The sequence below is a fragment of the Podarcis cretensis genome (assembly GCF_951804945.1).
Source record: "Podarcis cretensis genome assembly, chromosome: 2".
Taxonomy (NCBI): domain Eukaryota; kingdom Metazoa; phylum Chordata; class Lepidosauria; order Squamata; family Lacertidae; genus Podarcis; species Podarcis cretensis.
Window position 1 is genome coordinate 95,003,499 of NC_137171.1, and position 19,575 is coordinate 95,023,073.

A 19,575-nucleotide genomic window follows, 5' to 3' on the forward strand; every position below is an offset into this window, starting at 1 on the left:
CAAGAGAAGAATGGAAGAGTATTCTGCCCCATGCTTTCGAAAAGTACAGTTCATGACACAATCATTCCCCCACCTCCCCAGAGGTGCATCTGTAGAGAGCATTTGCAATAAATCTTGTAGAGAAACTGCAGACCTGTGGCAACTCATTTCCTAGACAGGAGCTGTTGAAAATTAGTCCAAGACTCGAAACAGACAGAGGTGCCTGCCATTTCCATCTGAGTTGGTTGTCTCCCAATCCAAGGTGTTGCTTTCTTACGGGTCTGTACTACCAGGAAGGAAGGGTAGCACTTGGACAGCAAAGAAATATGGTGGGCTGGGCACTTCATGGTGACCCACATTAATCCCTTTGAAATTTTGTAAATTGCGTGGTTTACTTCATGTGGTGAAGGGAACTGACTGGTGTACTGCTTGCGATTATTGCTTTAATCGTGTTGGGAAAGCTAGGTGCCCAATCAGTCTCTGAATGAAGGGGAGAACTTTTCATTTAGTAACACACAGACATATTTCCAATACCCATGCAGTACTTAAGCACTGCATTTTTTTTTAAAAAAAGGTGGCAACTTTATCAGTTATTGTAGTTCAGCATCCAATATCATCCCTTCCTTTTGAAATATAGGACAGACATACTAGTTGTGGAACTTTATGATGCTTTTCTACTAGGCAAAGTTGTGCTGCAGCAGGTTACTGTGAGTCAAGTGCACTTGTGCTTTTTTAAAAAAGTCATTGGCTGCTTAAGATACTCACGTGCTTTTTTTGTAGTGACGTTAACGGGGACACTGGATGGTCCAGTCCCAGCTGTGTTGAAAGCCCTCACTGTGGCAAAATACATTGTATTGGCCCTGAGGCTGGTGATATTTTTGGCCGTGATGTTGCCATTGACTCTGACTTTGCCAGTTGCAGAATCCTTTGAGTCGTCCGTCCAGTACAAGACCTAAAGTTTAAGAGCAAGGGTTCATTGCTTTTTCTCCAATTACAACCTTGATTGGAAAGAAGACAAGTAGACAAGTAATGCTTCAAGAGGGACAGCTGATTTTATAATTGAAGCTGTCAGGATATAAAAGCAGGCATGAATATTTATAGCATTTCTTGCATCCTGAATACAAACCAGGGGGGGAAAAACCTACACATAAACAAATTAGGACTCCTTTGCTTTTATAGCTATCCAAAGGGGAAACTTTGATAAGGTGAGTAATGCTTAAGAGTTTGTCGATCTATAATTAAACCATGAAGGAAAAAGGAAAAAGAAATGAAATGAAAGAGGATTCCTAGAGAGTTCTTAATTATTATGTTTCTTGCCCATGTACTTACAATTCAATAACTATTGACTTAGGCCTCCCTTGGAACTCTAACAGTTGTTTGATGTGGAAGAGCATGTGCTTTCTGAACTAGACCATCCACTCTGAGGTTCAGCAGCAAATGTAGTTACAGTGGCACCATCCCCACACAAGAGGAGGTTTCAGCAGGCTTGGGAACATAGGAAGCTGCCTTATACTGAGGGAGACCCTGACAGCAGCTCTCCAGAACTTTAGACAAGAATACCTCCCAATCCTACCTGGAGATGCCAGGGATTGAACTTGGGACCTCCTGCATGGAGAGCCCATTCACTACTACAGTGGTACCTCGGGTTACATATGCTTCCGGTTACAGACTCCGCAAACCCAGAAATAGTGCTTCAGGTTAAGAACTTTGCTTCAGGATAAGAACAGAAATTGGACCTTTTGGGCCCTTTTAGTGTGCGAAGTCAAGGTTTGCAAAACTGCAAACTATCTTTCCACAAACCCTGCAGAACAGCTCCCCCCGCCTTGGGATGGGGGGAATGGGGATACAAGAGAGAGGGTAATAATTCAATGAGTGCTACGACAACATTGGGTGCACCCATAGCTATTAAAAGCTATTAAAGGAAGGAATCTAAGAAAGAAAATTGTTTATCTGGTTTGAGATAATAGAATGCACAGACAGTGCAATTTGCTACCTCCCATTGCCAATCTGTAAGCTGTCCTCCAGTGAATCATGGAATATTTAAAGGTAAAGGTAAAGGGACCCCTGACCATTAGGTCCAGTCATGGCTGACTCTGTGGTTGCGGTGCTCATCTCGCTTTATTGGCCGAGGGAGCAGGCGTACATCTTCCGGGTCATGTGGCCAGCATGACTAAGCTGCTTCTGGTCTGGCGAAACCAGAGCAACACACAGAAACGCTGTTTACCTTCCCACTGGAGTGGTACCTAATTATCTACTTTCACTTTTGATGTGCTTTCGAACTGCTAGGTTGGCAGGAGCAGGGACCAAGCAATGGGGGCTCACCCTGTCATGGGGATTCGAACCACCGACCTTCTGATCGGCAAGTCCTAGGCTCTGTGGTTTAACCCACAGCGCCACCCGCGTCCCCATGGAATATTTACAGAGATTCTAATTGCACAGGGCGAGTTAGTCTAAAAAACAACAACCCCAGAATCTTATTCAAAGTTGAAAGGAGACCAATCTGTCTGCAAATAACCACATGCAAGGCATTAGACTAAAGGATATGTATACAAAAGCAGGAGAGGTTGAGGTTGGAAAGTTGTGTTGCAAGAATGCTGATGCTCAGGAGGCAGGAAACCAGAAAGGCTATTAATGAAATAGCAGAGAAGATGGTGTGCTGGAAAGGAGGAGTCAAATAGAATAATGGGATGAAACAATCTTGAAAATCAGGAAAATGGCAGTTAAAAGTGGAGCTTGACTGGGAGGCTGGAAGCTGAGAGGGACAAGAAAGAATGGATGTGAAATGTTGGCATACACCAAGTGAACAGAAAAGGTTACAGTAGAACCTAGGGAACTGTGGGGCAAAAAGAAAAAGGAACAGAAGGGTAAGGTAATATATATATATATATATATATATATATATATATATATATATGAATGAACCAGCTATATTTGACTACAAAAATCTAATATGAAGTGTCCCACCTCATAGCCAAGAACCCTTCCAGTATGTCTGTTCCACACAACAGGATTCCAAGAGACTTCTATTTCTGAGGCTGAGAAACTTTGTACAATGGTTCCAGTTGGTGCTATCTGTGGCTCTGGGAGAGCAATAGTGGCACAGAAAACACACATTTAGAGACCACAATGTAATACCAAGTTGTTATAATGAAAAATAAACAGAAGGGATTATAAATCTGCAGAAATCATGAAAAGACTGATCTCTCACAACTAAAGACTTCCTGTGGCAACCAACTTCTTATGATGTAGTGAATTTAGCTATTGAACCACCATGACATTATTGCACAGCAATGCATCCATGCCACTGTCTAGGATGTGATGTCAAACACTTCACAATATGGTTCAGATATCAGTTACACCAAAGTAAGAAGACCCAACAGTGTCATAAATGGTAAGACATGGATGATTTTGCTTACCGTCTTCTCCAGAGTACACAATATATATTGGGCTCATTGCGCCTACTCCTTCGTGATTGAAGACTCCCACTTTCACTTCAAAAGGGAATAAGGGTGTGATGCTTTCATTTCTATAGATGTATTTGGATGCCTCCACTGAGGCAACCACTGCCTTTGTCCAGCTTGCAGAGCCCAGAGGCCGGAACATAATAATGTAGCCAAAACCTTCCCCGTATTGTAGTTCCTCAGGAACTGACTGCAAGAGGCATAAAAATCAATCAATAACCACTTGCAAGCACTGTATATGCTGTTTTAATTGAATCTTCTCTCTATCAGTATATTTTAGTTGTATTGATTTGGTTGACTGTGCTTCCAAGAAGATAATAATGTTTGCTCCATCAGTCAATGTAATATTGAAAATAACAATAAAAATAAATCAATTGAGGCAATCAATTTAGAAACAAAAGACCTAATCAGCAGCATTAAAAAGCATGCACTACATTTTAAAAATTAGACTCATTTCATTATCATCTTAGTTTGCTTTTGATTTTCCACCATCCTACACACCCTTTGGAGTGCTGAATTGCTAATTTTTAAAGAATGACAACAGAATGGAAGTGACTATTGCTATATAAGTGTACACCAACTTGGTGATTGCAACTTTGGGCCATGTTACATGAGGCACACTAGATTCATGAATGGATTCATTTATTTATTTACTCGACATACCAGAAAAGTAATCACACCTTTGTGGTTTTTTGCTGCTGTTCTTTGTTCAGACTTGCAATATACAGCGGTGATTGATATTAGAGAGACAGGAAATGTGCATATCTATCATCTGCCATCTACCTAATGTCTCATACTACTTGCTGGATTATTTAATTTTGGGGAGATGCTCCTGTAATGTTGAATTTATCCTGGCTGGTTGATCAATTAATCTCAGTAAAGCAGAATTGTGGCGTTCTGTTTTGCAAAATAAAAACTCAAGTGTTAAAATCCAGTTAACGTGCAGAATTTTTGAAACTTGCATGTGCTCTGAGTCACTTTTCTAGCTTAGCAGTTAGAGAAATATGATAAAAGAAATGCTGCAGTGTACTCTGGGAAATACATTTTTTAAAAAAACCCCATAATTTATAATGTGGCACAATTTTTCGGTATTCATATTTGTCAGAGCTGCCCAAGGTCCCAGCTCACAAAGGACCAACGCCAGGTCGTTGTTATATACAAAAGTCTTTATTGAAGTTCAGTTTCCATTCCAAAGCCGTACCGCGCAGCTCTACGTCTTAAGCCTTAGACCGCCGAAGTTCCGTCTGAATCTCCTCCCCCCTGACACCAGTTTAAGATTCTCGCCCTGCTCCACCTCTTCCTCTGCTCTTTTCTCCTCTGGGTCCTCCTGTCCGCTGGGGCATTCCCCTTTCTGGACTCTTCTGACGCTGAGTCCCCTGACTCCTCCCCCTGTCTCCGGCGGGCTTTAGGACCCGGCTCCCAATCCTCGTTCTCTGCTGCTCCGCGCGCCTGTACTTTTGAACTTGGCTCTCGCGCCAACCCAGTGACCTTCCTCCTGACCGTTGCACTGCTTCTGTCACTGCTTCCCTCTTCCGGGGTGCTAGCCGGACCTGACCTCCCCTCCGTTGCCTGACTCTCCGATGGAGGCGTGGTCAGCCCTGACTCCTCTTCTCTCCCTGCTGGGTGAGACGCTACCCCCGATACCTGGGACTCTTCCCCCCCACTATGCTCAGGTGGGGAAGCTGGTCCTGATCTCCAACTGCTGCTCTGGGAGTCCCCGCTGGTCCCTTGCTTCTGGAGTGTCCCCCTTGGGACCCCCCTTGCCCTGGCCACCGGCGCCCCCTTCTGTGAATCTTCCGATTCGCTGGAGAGGCTCATGGAATCTCTCGGGCCACTGTCATCTTCTCCTACGCTGCCCTCAGATTCTTCCCCTTCGCTCTCCATCTCCCCTCTTCCCTGTGCTTCTGCTCCTGAGCCCCTGACAATATTCCTTTAAACTGAAAGGTACAAAAGTTACTGAATGCTAAAGAGAGAGAGTCTTTTTTGTCATTTCTGGAAATCTTTCTGAAACCCCAAAAGTCCATCTTCCTGCCTAAGCTCTTTTCCTTTCTCTCCCTAATAAGTCAAAATACTCTCTTTGTTCCTGGTCTCTTTTTCTGGAGTGATGCACAGAAGGTGACTGTCAGTTGTCAAGTCAATGGGAATAAAGGACTAGCACATTTTACATGTTCCCTGTCACATGCTGACAGAAAAACATTTTCTCTCAGAAAGTGGGTGTAATGCAGCTGTTTGTTAAAAGAACACAGCTCAAATGATGCACTGGACTCTTGCCATACCCATCTTTGTAAAGTAAATTCCGAGAGTGAGGGCAGCATAAGTGAACTATGGACAGAAAAAGAAAGAGTTTGCCACTTTATTTGTGCCAATTTACACATTTTGCAATGAAGAGTGTTCTTTTTCTTTAACTTTGGGGAAAAAATACTTGCAGAAAAAACCTCTTAGGTTGGAAACTCAAGTATTTATCATCTCCCTTTACTATATTTAGTGTAGTCAATTTTCTGGCTTAAAAAACTTGACATAAGAAGAGCCCTACTGAATCACCCCAAAGGTATGCCTAGGCCATCATCCTATTTCAGAAGCAACCAGAGGCTTATGAGGTTCCCATAGCCAGAACATGATGGCTACAGGACTCTCCTGTCTTGTGTTCCCCAGCAACTGGTATTCACACACAAACCATGAGCGTGACCAATAGCCACTGGTGACCCTCGCCTCAGTTAATTTGGTTAAATCCTTTTTTAAAGCCATCCATGTTGATCATCTTGCCATTTTGAAATCTATAGTTTAGTTATGTGCCATTTGAAGAAGTACTTTCATTTGTCTATACAGAAAATCTCCCACCATTACATGATAAATCGTGTCCTCCTCCCAGACAGCACGTGTTGTGGTGAGATCATCAAGACTGACCTCACTGCTGTTGTGGGTGGGAGTGATTGGATAGCCACAACAACCCGATTGGTGGTCCCTCGCTTGCTGTGGTAATTCTGGCCAATGGGATCGTTTCATGCATGAACCGAGGGACCTATATGTACCGCTGCACGTTGCGTTGAGCTTCCTCTTTTCGCCCCGTGCACTGGATCACCCGCCCACCCTCTCTATATTTAGGGTTCAATATGACCTTGCTATGCCGTTATGGGTCATATGTTTTTGGGACAGGGGCCCGGTAGGAATTTTCCCATTTGGCTGATTGGCTGGTGCCACTTGGGTTTCGCCTGCCGCGTAGCAAATCATCACAACTTTGTAAGGTTTGGCGGTGAGGCATTGGTTCAATGTGGAGTGGAGGGGAGGTTGTCACACCTGCCCCTCCAATGCGCGAAAGGGTATTCCGTTAAAGGAATCCAGGTGCTCGCCATGCTTTTGTCCAATCCCCTTCCAGGGGTTAGGGCCACGCCAGAGCACCGGGGAGCATTCTGGGGTGAAGTTGCGTCTGTGGTAAGACCAGTGCTCCCCCAGTCTGTTTACCCTTACTGACTTCTGCCAGTGTCCAGTTGTCAGTGCTGCCCTGCCGGAGGTGTAGGTGCAGCTAGTCGAACCAATGCCTAAGCAAAATTCTGTAATCAATAAAGTTGTGGCCAACACTATGCCAATAACCTTAAACTAATATTGGTGTCAACTGTGTCTTTCTTTGAGAGGTCTTGGGGGTCTTCACACACATCCCTGGGTTCTCAGTATGATGAAGAAAACTTAACCTTATCCATTTTCCAACGCCACACATAATGTTATAAACCTGTTTTGTTCAATGAACACTATTCTGCTCAATATGGAATGGCGTTACTCACTGTATAATGGCAACCACTTTATCTTTTTTTGTATAATTGTGTATTACGTTGTCGTAACCCACCCTGGGTGAGAAAGGGCAGGTGAGAAATCCTATAAATAAATAGAAGACATGCATGCATATAGTCAGACCAGCTTTGGGCCAAGTGAACAGTAATTCATGTACCTTGTAATGTTTTAAGTGAAACTTGCTCAAGGGGGCGTACTCACATCCTAGGTATAGTCTGTGACAATTCCCATTTGAACATTAAAAGAAGATCCACCTCTGGACAGCAAAAGTGATTGTGCATTTGGTTTGGGAACTTCTCCAGTTACCTCCAAAGCCACTCTTAGTTGGAACTACGTCTCAGTGATTTCAACTGAACTTACTTCCTTCAGCATGAATTATCCTTTGGGTATTTGATTTTGCCTTCTAAACATACACTGAGTGGTATTTGATACTGAAAGGCCATGTCTCCTTTTATGCATGACAGGGTATGCCTTGGCAGCATAATATTCCAAATGGGAGAAAACAACAGCAAGAGACATGCAAACAAAACTGTGTGGAATGTTTAATGTGCAAAATACCCAAACAGATTAGAGTGTTAAGCTGCCTTCTGCATAATGATGATAAGAGGGCTACAGATGACTTCTAAACATCTTTATAACATGCTGCTCACAGTTTACTTCTCTAAATTGCTACCAGTGGTGCAACAAACCTGCTTTTGCTACACCTGTATTGTAATCTCCCTTCATTATATTGAAGAGCTGAAGCTGATTTACAAATTACCTCCCATGTTATGACAAGCTCAGACCGGCTTCCTCCACCTCCACTCACATTTGCTGGTGCCGCTGTAGGAACTAGGAGGGTAAAGCAAAAACCAAAACATCACAAATTTGCAAAATTAAAAAGGCATTCGTAATTTTGTAAATCCTTCTTTGAATGACCATATGAAAAGAGAAATTAATACATGAGATCCAAAGTCAATAGCAAAGTTTAGCATCCTGGTTGGCAATGGTTCCATTGCTCTCTGGACCAATGCAGATAAGTTCCAAAACTGACCATGGCTGAACTACAGATAAGTTCTCAACTGGGCTATGGGTTCCCTCAACACTTGGGGAGTGGATTCTATAGGGATAAAACTAATGTGCCTGTATAGATCATCTCATTATAGTGGATCTTGAGATAAGCTGGCAGTGGCTTAGATATGTGCAATGCCACAGGAACAATCTATGTGGTAAGCCACTAAGTACTTTAAATTAGTAGTAGGCTGACCATAATAGACTCAACTAGAAATCTACACAGGGTCGTTGACTTCTTGCTTTGTTGAGTTATTTTATTTTCAGATATGCCATATTCATGAAAATAACACATTATTTTGGGAATGGGGGGGGGGCAGCCATTATCCTTTTTCATTGCTGCCGTTCACTTCAATTGATTTGTGTTAGATCTGCAAAAGTTTAAGAAGGAAAAGGAAATGGGGTGGTTAACTAAATGAAGAATTAAAAGGAGACTTTCAAGCCAAGCTCAACTAACATTCCACTGTTCCATGAACCAGTTAATGCTCAATTAGTGCTTGTGTTAAATGAGTTCAGTATTTACTGTATTTGCATGGGAAAGAAATTTATACTACTGCTCAACAAAGCCTCAACTGGGTCATAGTTGAGAAGCAGATGAAAATTTACGGTTAACTGCATCGGCAGAAGCGCAATTAATTCTCAGCTCCATTTTAATGAAATGAGCAGTGGCTCATTTGCCTCCAGGAATCTACAAATGCTCGATCGAGTTTTAGCTGGCAATGTAGACCTTATAAGATAGACTTTCTCATTCACCCTTTCATTGCTCTTTATTTGCCACACCTGTTACTCTGAGGATGATTTTAATTAGTAATCTAGAATCTTAGCAGCCAGCTGCACAACAGAAATGTTTCCCTTTTGCCTATGGGGCATCTGAGTAGTGAAGTGAGTAGAGTTTATCCAAATCTGCAGGACTCTTTGGTTCAATACTTTAACCTGTACACAACACCAGTGCCTCTGTTCTATTTCTGTATTGTCTACTCTACAGATTTTGACAGTCCTAATGAGGGGATATCAAAGCCACATGAAGCTGTCTATGAAAGGTCAAAGTTTAAAGGAACTTTGTAAACCCTATCGTTTTGAATTCTACAGTGTATAAAATAGTCTGTGCAGCATAATAAGAAACATACTTTCCTTATCCATTCATCTTACAGTGATAGAATTATGCTTTCCCAGTACTTAGCAATAAAAAGCTCTGTGCATCATTAAAACAGGGATGAACTGCCTTCTGACTTCTGCATTTAATGGGGCTTACTCCCAGGACTGATGCCTAAGGAAGTAAAAGCTAATCGGCCGGAAGGGGTGATGCATCCAGCCATTCTTCCTTCACACTTGGACTCTTGGGAATCAATTGGGAACCCCTTCAGAATAAGAGATCAGGGGGAGGAGAGGCTACTGTCAAACACCCTTCCATTGTTCCTGGACACCACCCTCCTGCAAAAAGAAACAAACAAACAAAAAAACCCCCACTCACAATATTTTGAATTGCAAGCCAATTTTTAGCTTATAACAAGGATACAAAAACACAGAAGAACGTAACATTTGAATAACGATCTCCAAAGCCAACATCACTGAGCAGTAGAGGTGAGCCATTATGGCTTACAGTGGTACCTCGGGTTAAGTACTTAATTCGTTCCGGAGGTCCGTTCTTAACCTGAAACTGTTCTTAACCTGAAGCACCACTTTAGGGGCCTCCTGCTGCTGCCGTGCCGCCGGAGCACGATTTCTGGTCTCATCCTGAAGCAAAGTTCTTAACCTGAAGCACTATTTCTGGGTTAGTGGAGTCTGTAACCTAAAGCGTATGTAACCTGAGGCGTATGTAACACGAGGTACCACTGTACTTTTGAAATGAACAGTGTTACATTTTTTAAGGAGTTTCTCAACCCATCAAGACAATTTCAGGAAACCTACTGGATGCTTTAGTTCTTAGTAGCTCAGATGGTGTGCTTGGCTCTCCAATCCCAATACTATTGCCAGCCACAACACGAAATTCATATTCAACCCAAGGGTTCAGATCAACTACTGTTGCCGTGTGGGTCCTTCCATTAATAACTTCAGGAACTAAAACATAAAAGCAAAAAAATGATTAGCGATGGAAGAATGTGAAACTATAGCATAGAATGTAAGTCAGAAATGTGGTTGTATACCTGTTGAAGCTGCTTGCCACCCAACTGAAAAAGGGGTCCTTATCTGAATAGTGTATATTTGGATTGGACTATTATTATCTGTTCCTTGTCTCCAGTTTAGCACTGCCGTTGTACTGGAAACATGTTCAATGTTAACGTCTTTGGGAGGACCTGGAGTGCCTTATTTAAAAAGGAAGAAAATGCACATTTACTTTAGCAGAATACTTTGAAATGGTGCGGCTCTTTAGGGCTCTGTTGTGCATTTGATATCTACTACTAGTTTGATTAGAGATATTTTTAGAAATCAGAAGTGAAGTAACCCGCTGGTTTAACCCCCTGCTGTAAGGCCATATGGCTTAAAGCATAACACAGGTGTCTGTCTAGCCATTCCTCCTAGATTACAACCTAAACTATACAAAATACTTCTCTCTTCACTTTCTTAATAATCCAAAATAGTTCTCTGCCATCTCTGGCCCCAAAGGCCACCAAACTTATTTTCCTATTTTGCTTAGCTTCTCCGTCTAGTAGGAGTGTCCTGTGAGAGGAACTCTTGAGAAGTCTGACATCAACCTATAAAGCACATATACTGTGCAAGCACCACCCCTTACAATGTTATTCTCAGAGCAGATCTACTGGAATTAATGGGCCTAAGTTCATCATATCCATTAATATGAATGGGTCTACTCTGAGTAAAACTTTGTAGAATACCACCCTGTGTTTCTAACCTGCCCTTCATCACCCGATCTCAGGATAGGATGCACACAAGACTATGTGCCAGTTCCTGCAAAATTTAAAAAACACAGACCTGAATCCAATTATAAGAAATGAAAAGAGCAGGAAAATATTCAAATCACAACCACTAAGCTTTAAAAATACAGTGTGGTTTTCACACTCCTAATAATAATAAGATTAACTAAAATTGAGTATTCTACAGATGCCTGGAAAAACTAATACATTTTTTAAGCGGGCACTGAAATGAAGAAAGTTTGAGATCCAAACATACCTTAGAGGTATATATTTGTTTATGATATAGGATGCACAAACTAAGCATTCTCCTCTAACAAGAATATTGAGCAAATAATGGATTCGGTTTAACAGCTATGATATGCTATAGACATATATATCCTAGATTTTTAGAGTGTGAAAAAAGTGTGAGGAAGAAATAATGTCTGCCGGCGTTTGCATTTGAGTTGCTTAGATGCCCACCGGGCAAATTTTACTCTGATGGGAATATATGGTGGTAAGAAACATATCTGAGCTGTAGATCATGAGTTATTTACATTTCATTCAACCTCTTCTCTGATGCTGATGCATATAATATCATTCCCTGTGTTACAGTTAGCTGGCGTTTTATAGATAATAGACTTACCCCTTACAATAATTTCTGCTGTTTCAGATAGGTTGTCCATAGCTGTTTGTACTGTGCATCTGTATTTCCCAGAATGATTTAACTGAATGTTTCTTATCATAAGGTCCCCTACTGATTCCTTGAGATAAGAAGAGGAGAAATAGACAGCTAATGCATTTTCTATAGTGGATATTTCTGTAATTTGCGAAGCATTAATAAAATACGTCATTTTAAAGTCCAAGCATATACTGCTATCATCTGTTTATTTCATTTACATGCCTTTAATGCACCTCCACAAATAAAGCAAGCATTGAAAGCAAAAATATAAAGCAATAACACTTCTGGTGGGAGGATACCAGAACTGGGAGACTTCATGAGCGCTACTATCAGATGTCAAAGAAATAAACAACTATATGACATTTAGAAGACATCTGAAGGCAGCCCTGTTTAGGGAAGTTTTTAATGACTGATATTTTAATGTATTTTTAACCTTCTGTTGGAAGCCGCCCAGAGTGGCTGGGGAAACCCGGCCAGATGGGCGGGGTGGAAATAAATTATTATTATTATTATTATTATTAGTAGTAGTAGTAGTAGTAGTAGTAGTAGTAGTATTAGTATTAAAATTAGACAAAGTGAGGCAGCCACCCCAGGCAGATGATGCTGTGGTAGTGAATGACAATGAGGCACTGGAATACAAAATTTGTGTGCCACCAAGCCTGCCCTATGCCCTATTAACTAGCCTGCTTTTCTAAGGTGTTGTGAGGACAGTTGTCAGATCACTAGTGTTGAATATTCAACTCCACATTCAATTGCCATCTGCACATGAAATTGCTGGGGTGTGTGTGTGTATCCTTGTCTTTTGCCCCAGACAGCAGCTTATTTTGGTCACCTAAGACTTAAACCCAAGTCTTTTAACCATCAGAAAAAAATGCCATAGGAAGCTGCATGCCCATAGAAATATGTAAGGTGCATTTTTGTGACCCAGTATATGAAGATTTCCAGTAGAACAAGTCTTTATCACTCGTACTTGAAAGGACATGTTCCATTTCTTCTGGTGGGTTGAGAAATATAGTTTGAACTCATCCTCAGTTGTAGGAAAGACATTTCCAGATACCCAGGTTGTTAACCCTTTTAGGGATTGTTGTTAGTTAGAGCTACCATGCTGGGAGCCTTCTGATTTGGATGTATATCCTAGTGGCTATTTCCTACTGTTTTAATATTTGGCCTTAACTGTAGACTTTGAGGAGCCTTACCCTGACAAATCATACCCAATAGGGACCAAGGGACTGAGGGACAAGCATCCATAGCCATTGCAGGAATAGCACAGCACAAGTTGGTGCTGACACACTTGCACATTTATCACCAACTATTCAGCGATGGACATAAATGGTAATGCAGATTTAGAATTATCATCTTTTTAAACACAGAGACAAAAACAAAACAACAACACTAACCACAAATTAAACAGACATAGCTTTATGATTTCCCAATGCATATTACAAAAATATGTAATTTAGGGCAAGGGGACCCATGTGCTTTATGAATGGTTAAATACACACAAACACACACACATTGATTATATGAAGACGTGTCTGTAAAACTTACTCCTCCGGCTCTTTCAAAATGACTCATTCTTCTTTTAAAATCTATAACATCTCCATTGAATGACCATGAAAACGCAACCTTGATAGATGGATCTTTGGATACCTGACAAGGCAAGACTACACTTTCTCCAACTGTAACATCCATATTGGAAGGTGGAGTAGTAATGATAGTCCTCTCTGTTGAAGGCAGAACAAGCCATTCGTGGTTGCATCAGTAGTTTACAACAAAATCAGTTACTTTAGAAAGAACTACCAAGATCCCAAAGGACTTGTGTTTACCCCCAAAAGCATCAGTTGAAAGAAGAAGAAAAAACCTTTCAAGTAATTTAGATTACACTCCCAGCCACTTAATTAACGAAAATTATAGTTTGCTTAAGGGACAAGGGAATGAGTTAGAGCTTTGAACCCCTCCATTCTCATTGGCATGATTGTCAGATAAATTAGAGATAACAACTTCCCTGTTATAAGCAGTTTAGGCAAAAACAGCTTTTGTTGATGAAAGCATTATACAATCATGAGGATCATATGCATACAAAAAAAAAAGCAACATCAAGCTTAGTCAAGATGATAAATACTGTATGAATTAAGTACTGGTAGCTAGGAGGGAGAAAGAGGTGTGAAATGAAGATATAAGGGATGTATTTTTTATGATTAAAAATAACGTTAAGGTCTTTAGAAAAATGGAAAAAGTAAACAGCAGACTCCACTGTTCCTAACTTGTAGAAAGTATGAAATAATTTGTCAGAAAATATCGAGATATAATATATCCTGCATGTTTTGGGGGGACAGGCTAGAAAGTGCAATGCTTTTCTCTCCAAATCTGTCATTCTGGGTGCCTGAATTGGTATTTTGTAGGAAGGACTGAAGCACCTAGTGAAATTTTAAAGCTAAAGGTAAAGGTACCCCTGCCCGTACGGGCCAGTCTTGACAGACTCTGGGGTTGGTGCGCCCATCTCACTCAAGAGGCCAGGGGCCAGCGCTGTCCGGAGACACTTCCGGGTCATGTGGCCAGCGTGACAAAGCTGCATCTGGCGAGCCAGCACAGCACACGGAAACGCCGTTTACCTTCCCGCCAGTAAGCGGTCCCTATTTATCTACTTGCACCCGGGGGTGCTTTCGAACTGCTAGGTTGGCAGGCGCTGGGACCGAGCAGCGGGAGCGCACCCCGCCGCGGGGATTCGAACCGCCGACCTTTCGATCGGCAAGCCCTAGGCGCTGAGGCTTTTACCCACAGCGCCACCCGCGTCCTAGTGAAATTTTAGGTTAGTGCATTTCAAATGGATGAAAGGGCTGTGATACCTTAGTGCAAAACATCCACATCCACACACACACAGGGTTGAAAAGGGGTGGGGCAATGTATAGAAAAGTATAGGAGGGATGAATGATTACAGGAAGAAATTGTAAACACTCCACAAGCAAATGAATGAGTGCTTGTTGTTATATAACAGAAGGAACCAGTATTAACAAATTAGCCCATCCCTATCACCATATAAGCTTTGCGCAAAGAAATCAGGATGGATCTTGAATGAACTGGTCAAGGCAGCCTGAACCTAAAAACTACAACAAAAGCTCCATGTAAATGCATGAACATGAATTGTACCCTTCTGTCAACCCTGATTCCAAACACAGTCCTTGTGGACTTGGTCTTTCCTTCCTGCCTTTGTGTAACTGTACTTTTGGTGCAGAGCTTCTTAAGCATCTAAGCATATTCTGAAACACAACATATCATTTGCCACAACGTACCCACTTAATATCTGGCTCCAACACTCTGAATACACCTCAACATGGAAATATGAGGACCCACTGGCTAAATTGACATACTAACTGCAGGACAAGGACAACTGTGACTTTAAGGAAGAATGGGAGCTTTTTACAATTTATCTAAAAAGACAACAAAATGAACTGGACTCCTTGGCAGGTTTTGAATAAACATACACAAATTTATTGGTTGATAACATGGTGGATATATAATGTAAGGATATGTATAATTTTAGAACATGAAGAGAATAATATGTGCTGAGAAATTAGAGAGAGGAGCTGAGGGAAGTCTCGGTGGGGAGGGAGGGTTTGATGGGGGTGGGAAAAAAGGGGGAAAAATAATGAATATGATCTTTTTTGATATTTTGTTATGTTGAAATTGCTAATAAAAACAATTTTTAAAAGGGAAATATGAGGACCCACAAAATGCTGAAGCCTAAGCCCCATGCAGGTGTTGGAATTCAGAAAAGAGTAAATATGTGGGTGTGGGTGTGGGTGTGTGGGTGTGCAGTAGCTCCCCCCCCCCCAATCATCGTTCCCATTGCCCTCTGGAATTGGAAAATGATGGGTCCATGGGTACAGGAGAACTCCCCACTTTACATAGATGCCCTCCATGTGGGCAACAGAAGCAACAACAGAGGTAGCACAGCTATCATGCTCATCCCTGCTGAGCCTCTCACATTTACTCCTCGCTGCCTTGCAATGTGTGCATTGAGCTCCATCGTTCCATTTTGTTCTATTGTTCTGCTTTATTAAGCAGTTCAGCCATGCATTATCCAGAGTCTATGTGTGCATTCTTGCAGTCTTAGCAAAACAAAAAAGCATATTTTATAGAAGGCTGATGCTCGGTCTCTCTGGGTCTATCAGTCTAGCCAGATCACATCAAGTGCTATGAGTGATGCTAAGATGTTTGTTTCTCTTGATGCAAGCTGTTGTCTTTATGAGGTTTTCCTTAAGATTTCCATCTCAAATCTTTCTAAATGCCTCTTAAAAGCTCCCACGTTCCCATTATCTATCTGTCTTGCTTACTAACTGCAGACATGCATTATGGAGCATGCCCCGTTTCCAAAGAGAAAAATAGACAATGCACTCAGCGCACTTGAGGTATAATAAAGACTTCTTATCATAAGGAATAAACAACTCAATAAGCAGCAATAAACTTAATTTGCCCATTAGATATGCTTTTCGGAATTCTGACATTTCAGTTGAATATAATGCTGAAGCAATGAGGCCTATAATTGAACAGCCAAAACTTATCCAGAGGGGAACCAAAACAAATGTTCCCTGCAAACACTACCATTATGATAGCATGTTGTTATTTTGATTTTTAATAAATGTTGCAATTGTCAAATTAAGGCTTTTCTTTACGTTTGAAAAATTTAATTGTCACATCATTCACAATTAGGGTACATGTCCGCTATATGAAAAAATACAACACTTCAGAATCTTTAAATGCTGGGAGGCATCCAAGTAACTTTGGGCACAGAGAATTGCTTGCACATATAATCAGGGGCTGGATTTTTTTATTGAACAAAAATATACATGTGTGCACACTGTTGCAATGGCACATCTCTCACTGGTTTTTATGTGCTATTTAAAATTAAAGTGTTTGCTACATTAAGTTGCTAGAGCCACCAATGGATAAGACAAAGATTCCAAGCATAAATGCATGCATATATTTAAACAATTCCTGGTAAGATGTTATATACACAAACCAAGACATTATCTGTTGCTTATTATTTTTTTTTTAAATAAATATTTATTGAGATTTTTTAAGTACAAAAATGCAAAAATAATGAACAATATGACATGTATCATAACATATTTTCAAAGCTTCTTTGGACTCCCTCACGTCTCCCGCTCCCACTTGCATCATTGTAAAACTTTTTCCAGCAATTTATCAACTTATTTACATTCTTAAGTCACATTCATTTAATTTAGTCTAATAATTCTCCAAAAAGTTTATATTTTCCTCAATCTCATTTATCATCCAGATTGCATCTAATTTAATGGTGCTCAATTATTTATGATCTGGCATCCTTCTTAACATTCAACCAAATTACAGTGTTTTTGTAAATAAATCCTAAATTTCTTCCAGTCTTCTTCAACCCTCTCCTCTCCCAGGTCTCGGATTCTGCCGGTCATCTCAGCCAATTCCATATAGTCTATCAGTTGCATCTGCCATTCTTCCAGTGTGGGTAAATCTTGGGTTTTCCAATGTTTAGCGATGAGTATCCTTGCTGCCGTTGTTGCATACAGAAAAAAAGTTCTGTCCTTTTTTATCACCCTCTGGCCAACAATACCCAGGAGGAAGGCCTCTGGTTTCTTAGGGAAAGTATACTTAAATACCTTTTTCAACTCATTATATATCATTTCCCAGAAGGCCTTCACTCTAGGGCACGTCCACCAGAGGTGAAAGAATGTTCCTTCAATTCCTTTACATTTCCAGCATTTGTTATCAGACAAATGGTATATTTTGGCAAGTTTAACTGGGGTCATGTACCATCTAGACATTATCTGTTGCTTAGCTGACTTTATAAGGCCCAAACAGTTTTCTTAGGGAATAACAGACATTCAACAAAAAAAGGGAAACTGAAGTTTGGATGAAAAAAGGGAGACTAAAGTTTGAATGATAGTTTTCTAACTTCAGCAAATATATACAGTATATTGCTGAACATATTTACGGTGCTTGAAGAAACAGGCATGGCCATCTCAAAAGGAATGAGTAACAGAGCAATCTTACTGTCCCATATGGGACGCAGGTGGCGCTGTGGGTTAAAGCCTCAGCGCCTAGGGCTTGCCGATCGAAAGGTCAGCGGTTCGAATCCCTGCGGCGGGGTGCGCTCCCGCTGCTCGGTCCCAGCGCCTGCCAACCTAGCAGTTCGAAAGCACCCCCGGGTGCAAGTAGATAAATAGGGACCGCTTACCAGCGGGAAGGTAAACGGCGTTTCCGTGTGCGACTCTGGCTCGCCAGAGCAGCGATGTCACGCAGGCCACGTGACCCGGAAGTGTCTCCGGACAGTGGAGGCCCCTGGCCTCTTAAGTGAGATGGGCGCACAACCCCAGAGTCTGTCAAGACTGGCCCGTACGGGCAGGGGTACCTTTACCTTTACCTTTAACAGAGCAATCCCACTGTCCCTCCCTACCTTCTCCTCCTCCTCCTTGCATGTGAGAGGAACTGGGAGGGGGTTGGATTGGACTGAGATGTTTCTCTGCCAGTCTTGCCATCTATTGGCAATGATGCCAGGCAGATCACGCTTCCATCTGCTGCTGAATGGGCAGGTGGGTGAGATTGCTGCTGGTGAGCTTCCTGCTAGCAGCAGCCCACAGAAAGCCCCACATTGGAGGTGGCACCTACTCTCTGCCCCAGCCACCATGCCTAGCATGGCTGTGAATGAGGTGATGGCCTCCTGCTGGGTGGGACTTGGGTTTGCAGCCAAAGAAGGGCATGTCAAATAATGCCAATAAATATTCTGACTTTTGGAACAACAAAGACTGCTTATGTTTGCTGGACGGAGGGGAGACAACTCTTTTGAAAATGTTAAGCAATGAGTACCACATATTGTATAAAACAAGGGCCAAAGCCAAGTAGTTGTGAAATGCCTAGAGAGGTGCTCCTGTCTCCATCATTATTAACTTTCAGGATTCCTGTTTCCCCAGGCATTTAGTGGCTGAAGAATACTGTTTCCAGTATAAGTTTGGTACTCATTTTCATATTATTTGCGAATAGATTCCCGTCCCCCCCCCCCCCCCCGGAAGCAAATAACATGGAAATGAGCACTAGACCTGCACTATATTCCACTATCATTCCAGAAGTGGCTTTTAAGTTGTGTGAAAGCTCAAATATAATGTAAAACCTAACAAGGGAAAATCATGACAGCAAAATAAACTGCCATGTGAATGTGGCCTTTGGCCCTGACTCTAGTTTGAGCTGTATGGGGGTAGGATTTCCCCTCATTAGTGTCATTTTGTGTGTTATCTTTTTATGCATTGTATGAGCCTGCAGTCCAGCACTGGGACACATGCAGGGTAGAAGAGTAGTAAAATGAGGCTGGGTTTTTTTTTATAAGAAGAAACAACAAAATTCCTTGGTCAATGGACTTAGCTGCAGCATTCCCTGGATCGCAGCTACAGCTTAAATGCGGGCAGTTTTGCTCTATGCTAGCCAGGCTATAAAAGATATCCAACCTACACTGTTACCACTTTCGTAACAACCAAGTGAAATGTAATTCACTTGACTACTGATGTTACAGTAACATGGCTGCTGGCTAGGTAAAAGTATTTTGACATTATAAAAATAAAACTAATCAGTGTGTATATTGGCGGGTGGGTGGGGAGAGACACGCAACTATGTTATCACAAGCTATAATGGCCACTCCATTTTTCTTCAAAATACCATCACTGTTAATGTTATCTAGTGTCACCCTTTTTTTGCAGAGGGCTGATAATTACATGTAAAGCAATTTGCC

The 19,575-nt window shown here is 41.6% G+C and overlaps 1 protein-coding gene across 8 annotated transcripts in view; it reads right to left on the reverse strand.

Annotated features, from left to right (window-relative positions):
• LOC307206171 (contactin-6-like) overlaps positions 1-19,575 on the reverse strand; it is a 195,692-nt gene that overhangs the window by 12,252 nt on the left and 163,865 nt on the right. For 6 of the 8 annotated variants that reach the window (XM_079958976.1, XM_079958975.1, XM_079958977.1 and 3 more), the window contains 8 exons: positions 13,350-13,525; positions 11,766-11,883; positions 10,418-10,576; positions 10,182-10,331; positions 7,984-8,054; positions 3,396-3,630; positions 2,944-3,059; positions 745-931 (listed from right to left, as the gene is read on the reverse strand). In XM_079958976.1, coding sequence (XP_079815102.1) covers positions 745-931; positions 2,944-3,059; positions 3,396-3,630; positions 7,984-8,054; positions 10,182-10,331; positions 10,418-10,576; positions 11,766-11,883; positions 13,350-13,525 — 1,212 coding nt within the window. The remainder of the gene's footprint in view (positions 1-744; positions 932-2,943; positions 3,060-3,395; positions 3,631-7,983; positions 8,055-10,181; positions 10,332-10,417; positions 10,577-11,765; positions 11,884-13,349; positions 13,526-19,575) is intronic. The other 2 variants (XR_013834298.1, XM_079958981.1) reach the window with 1 other exon arrangement.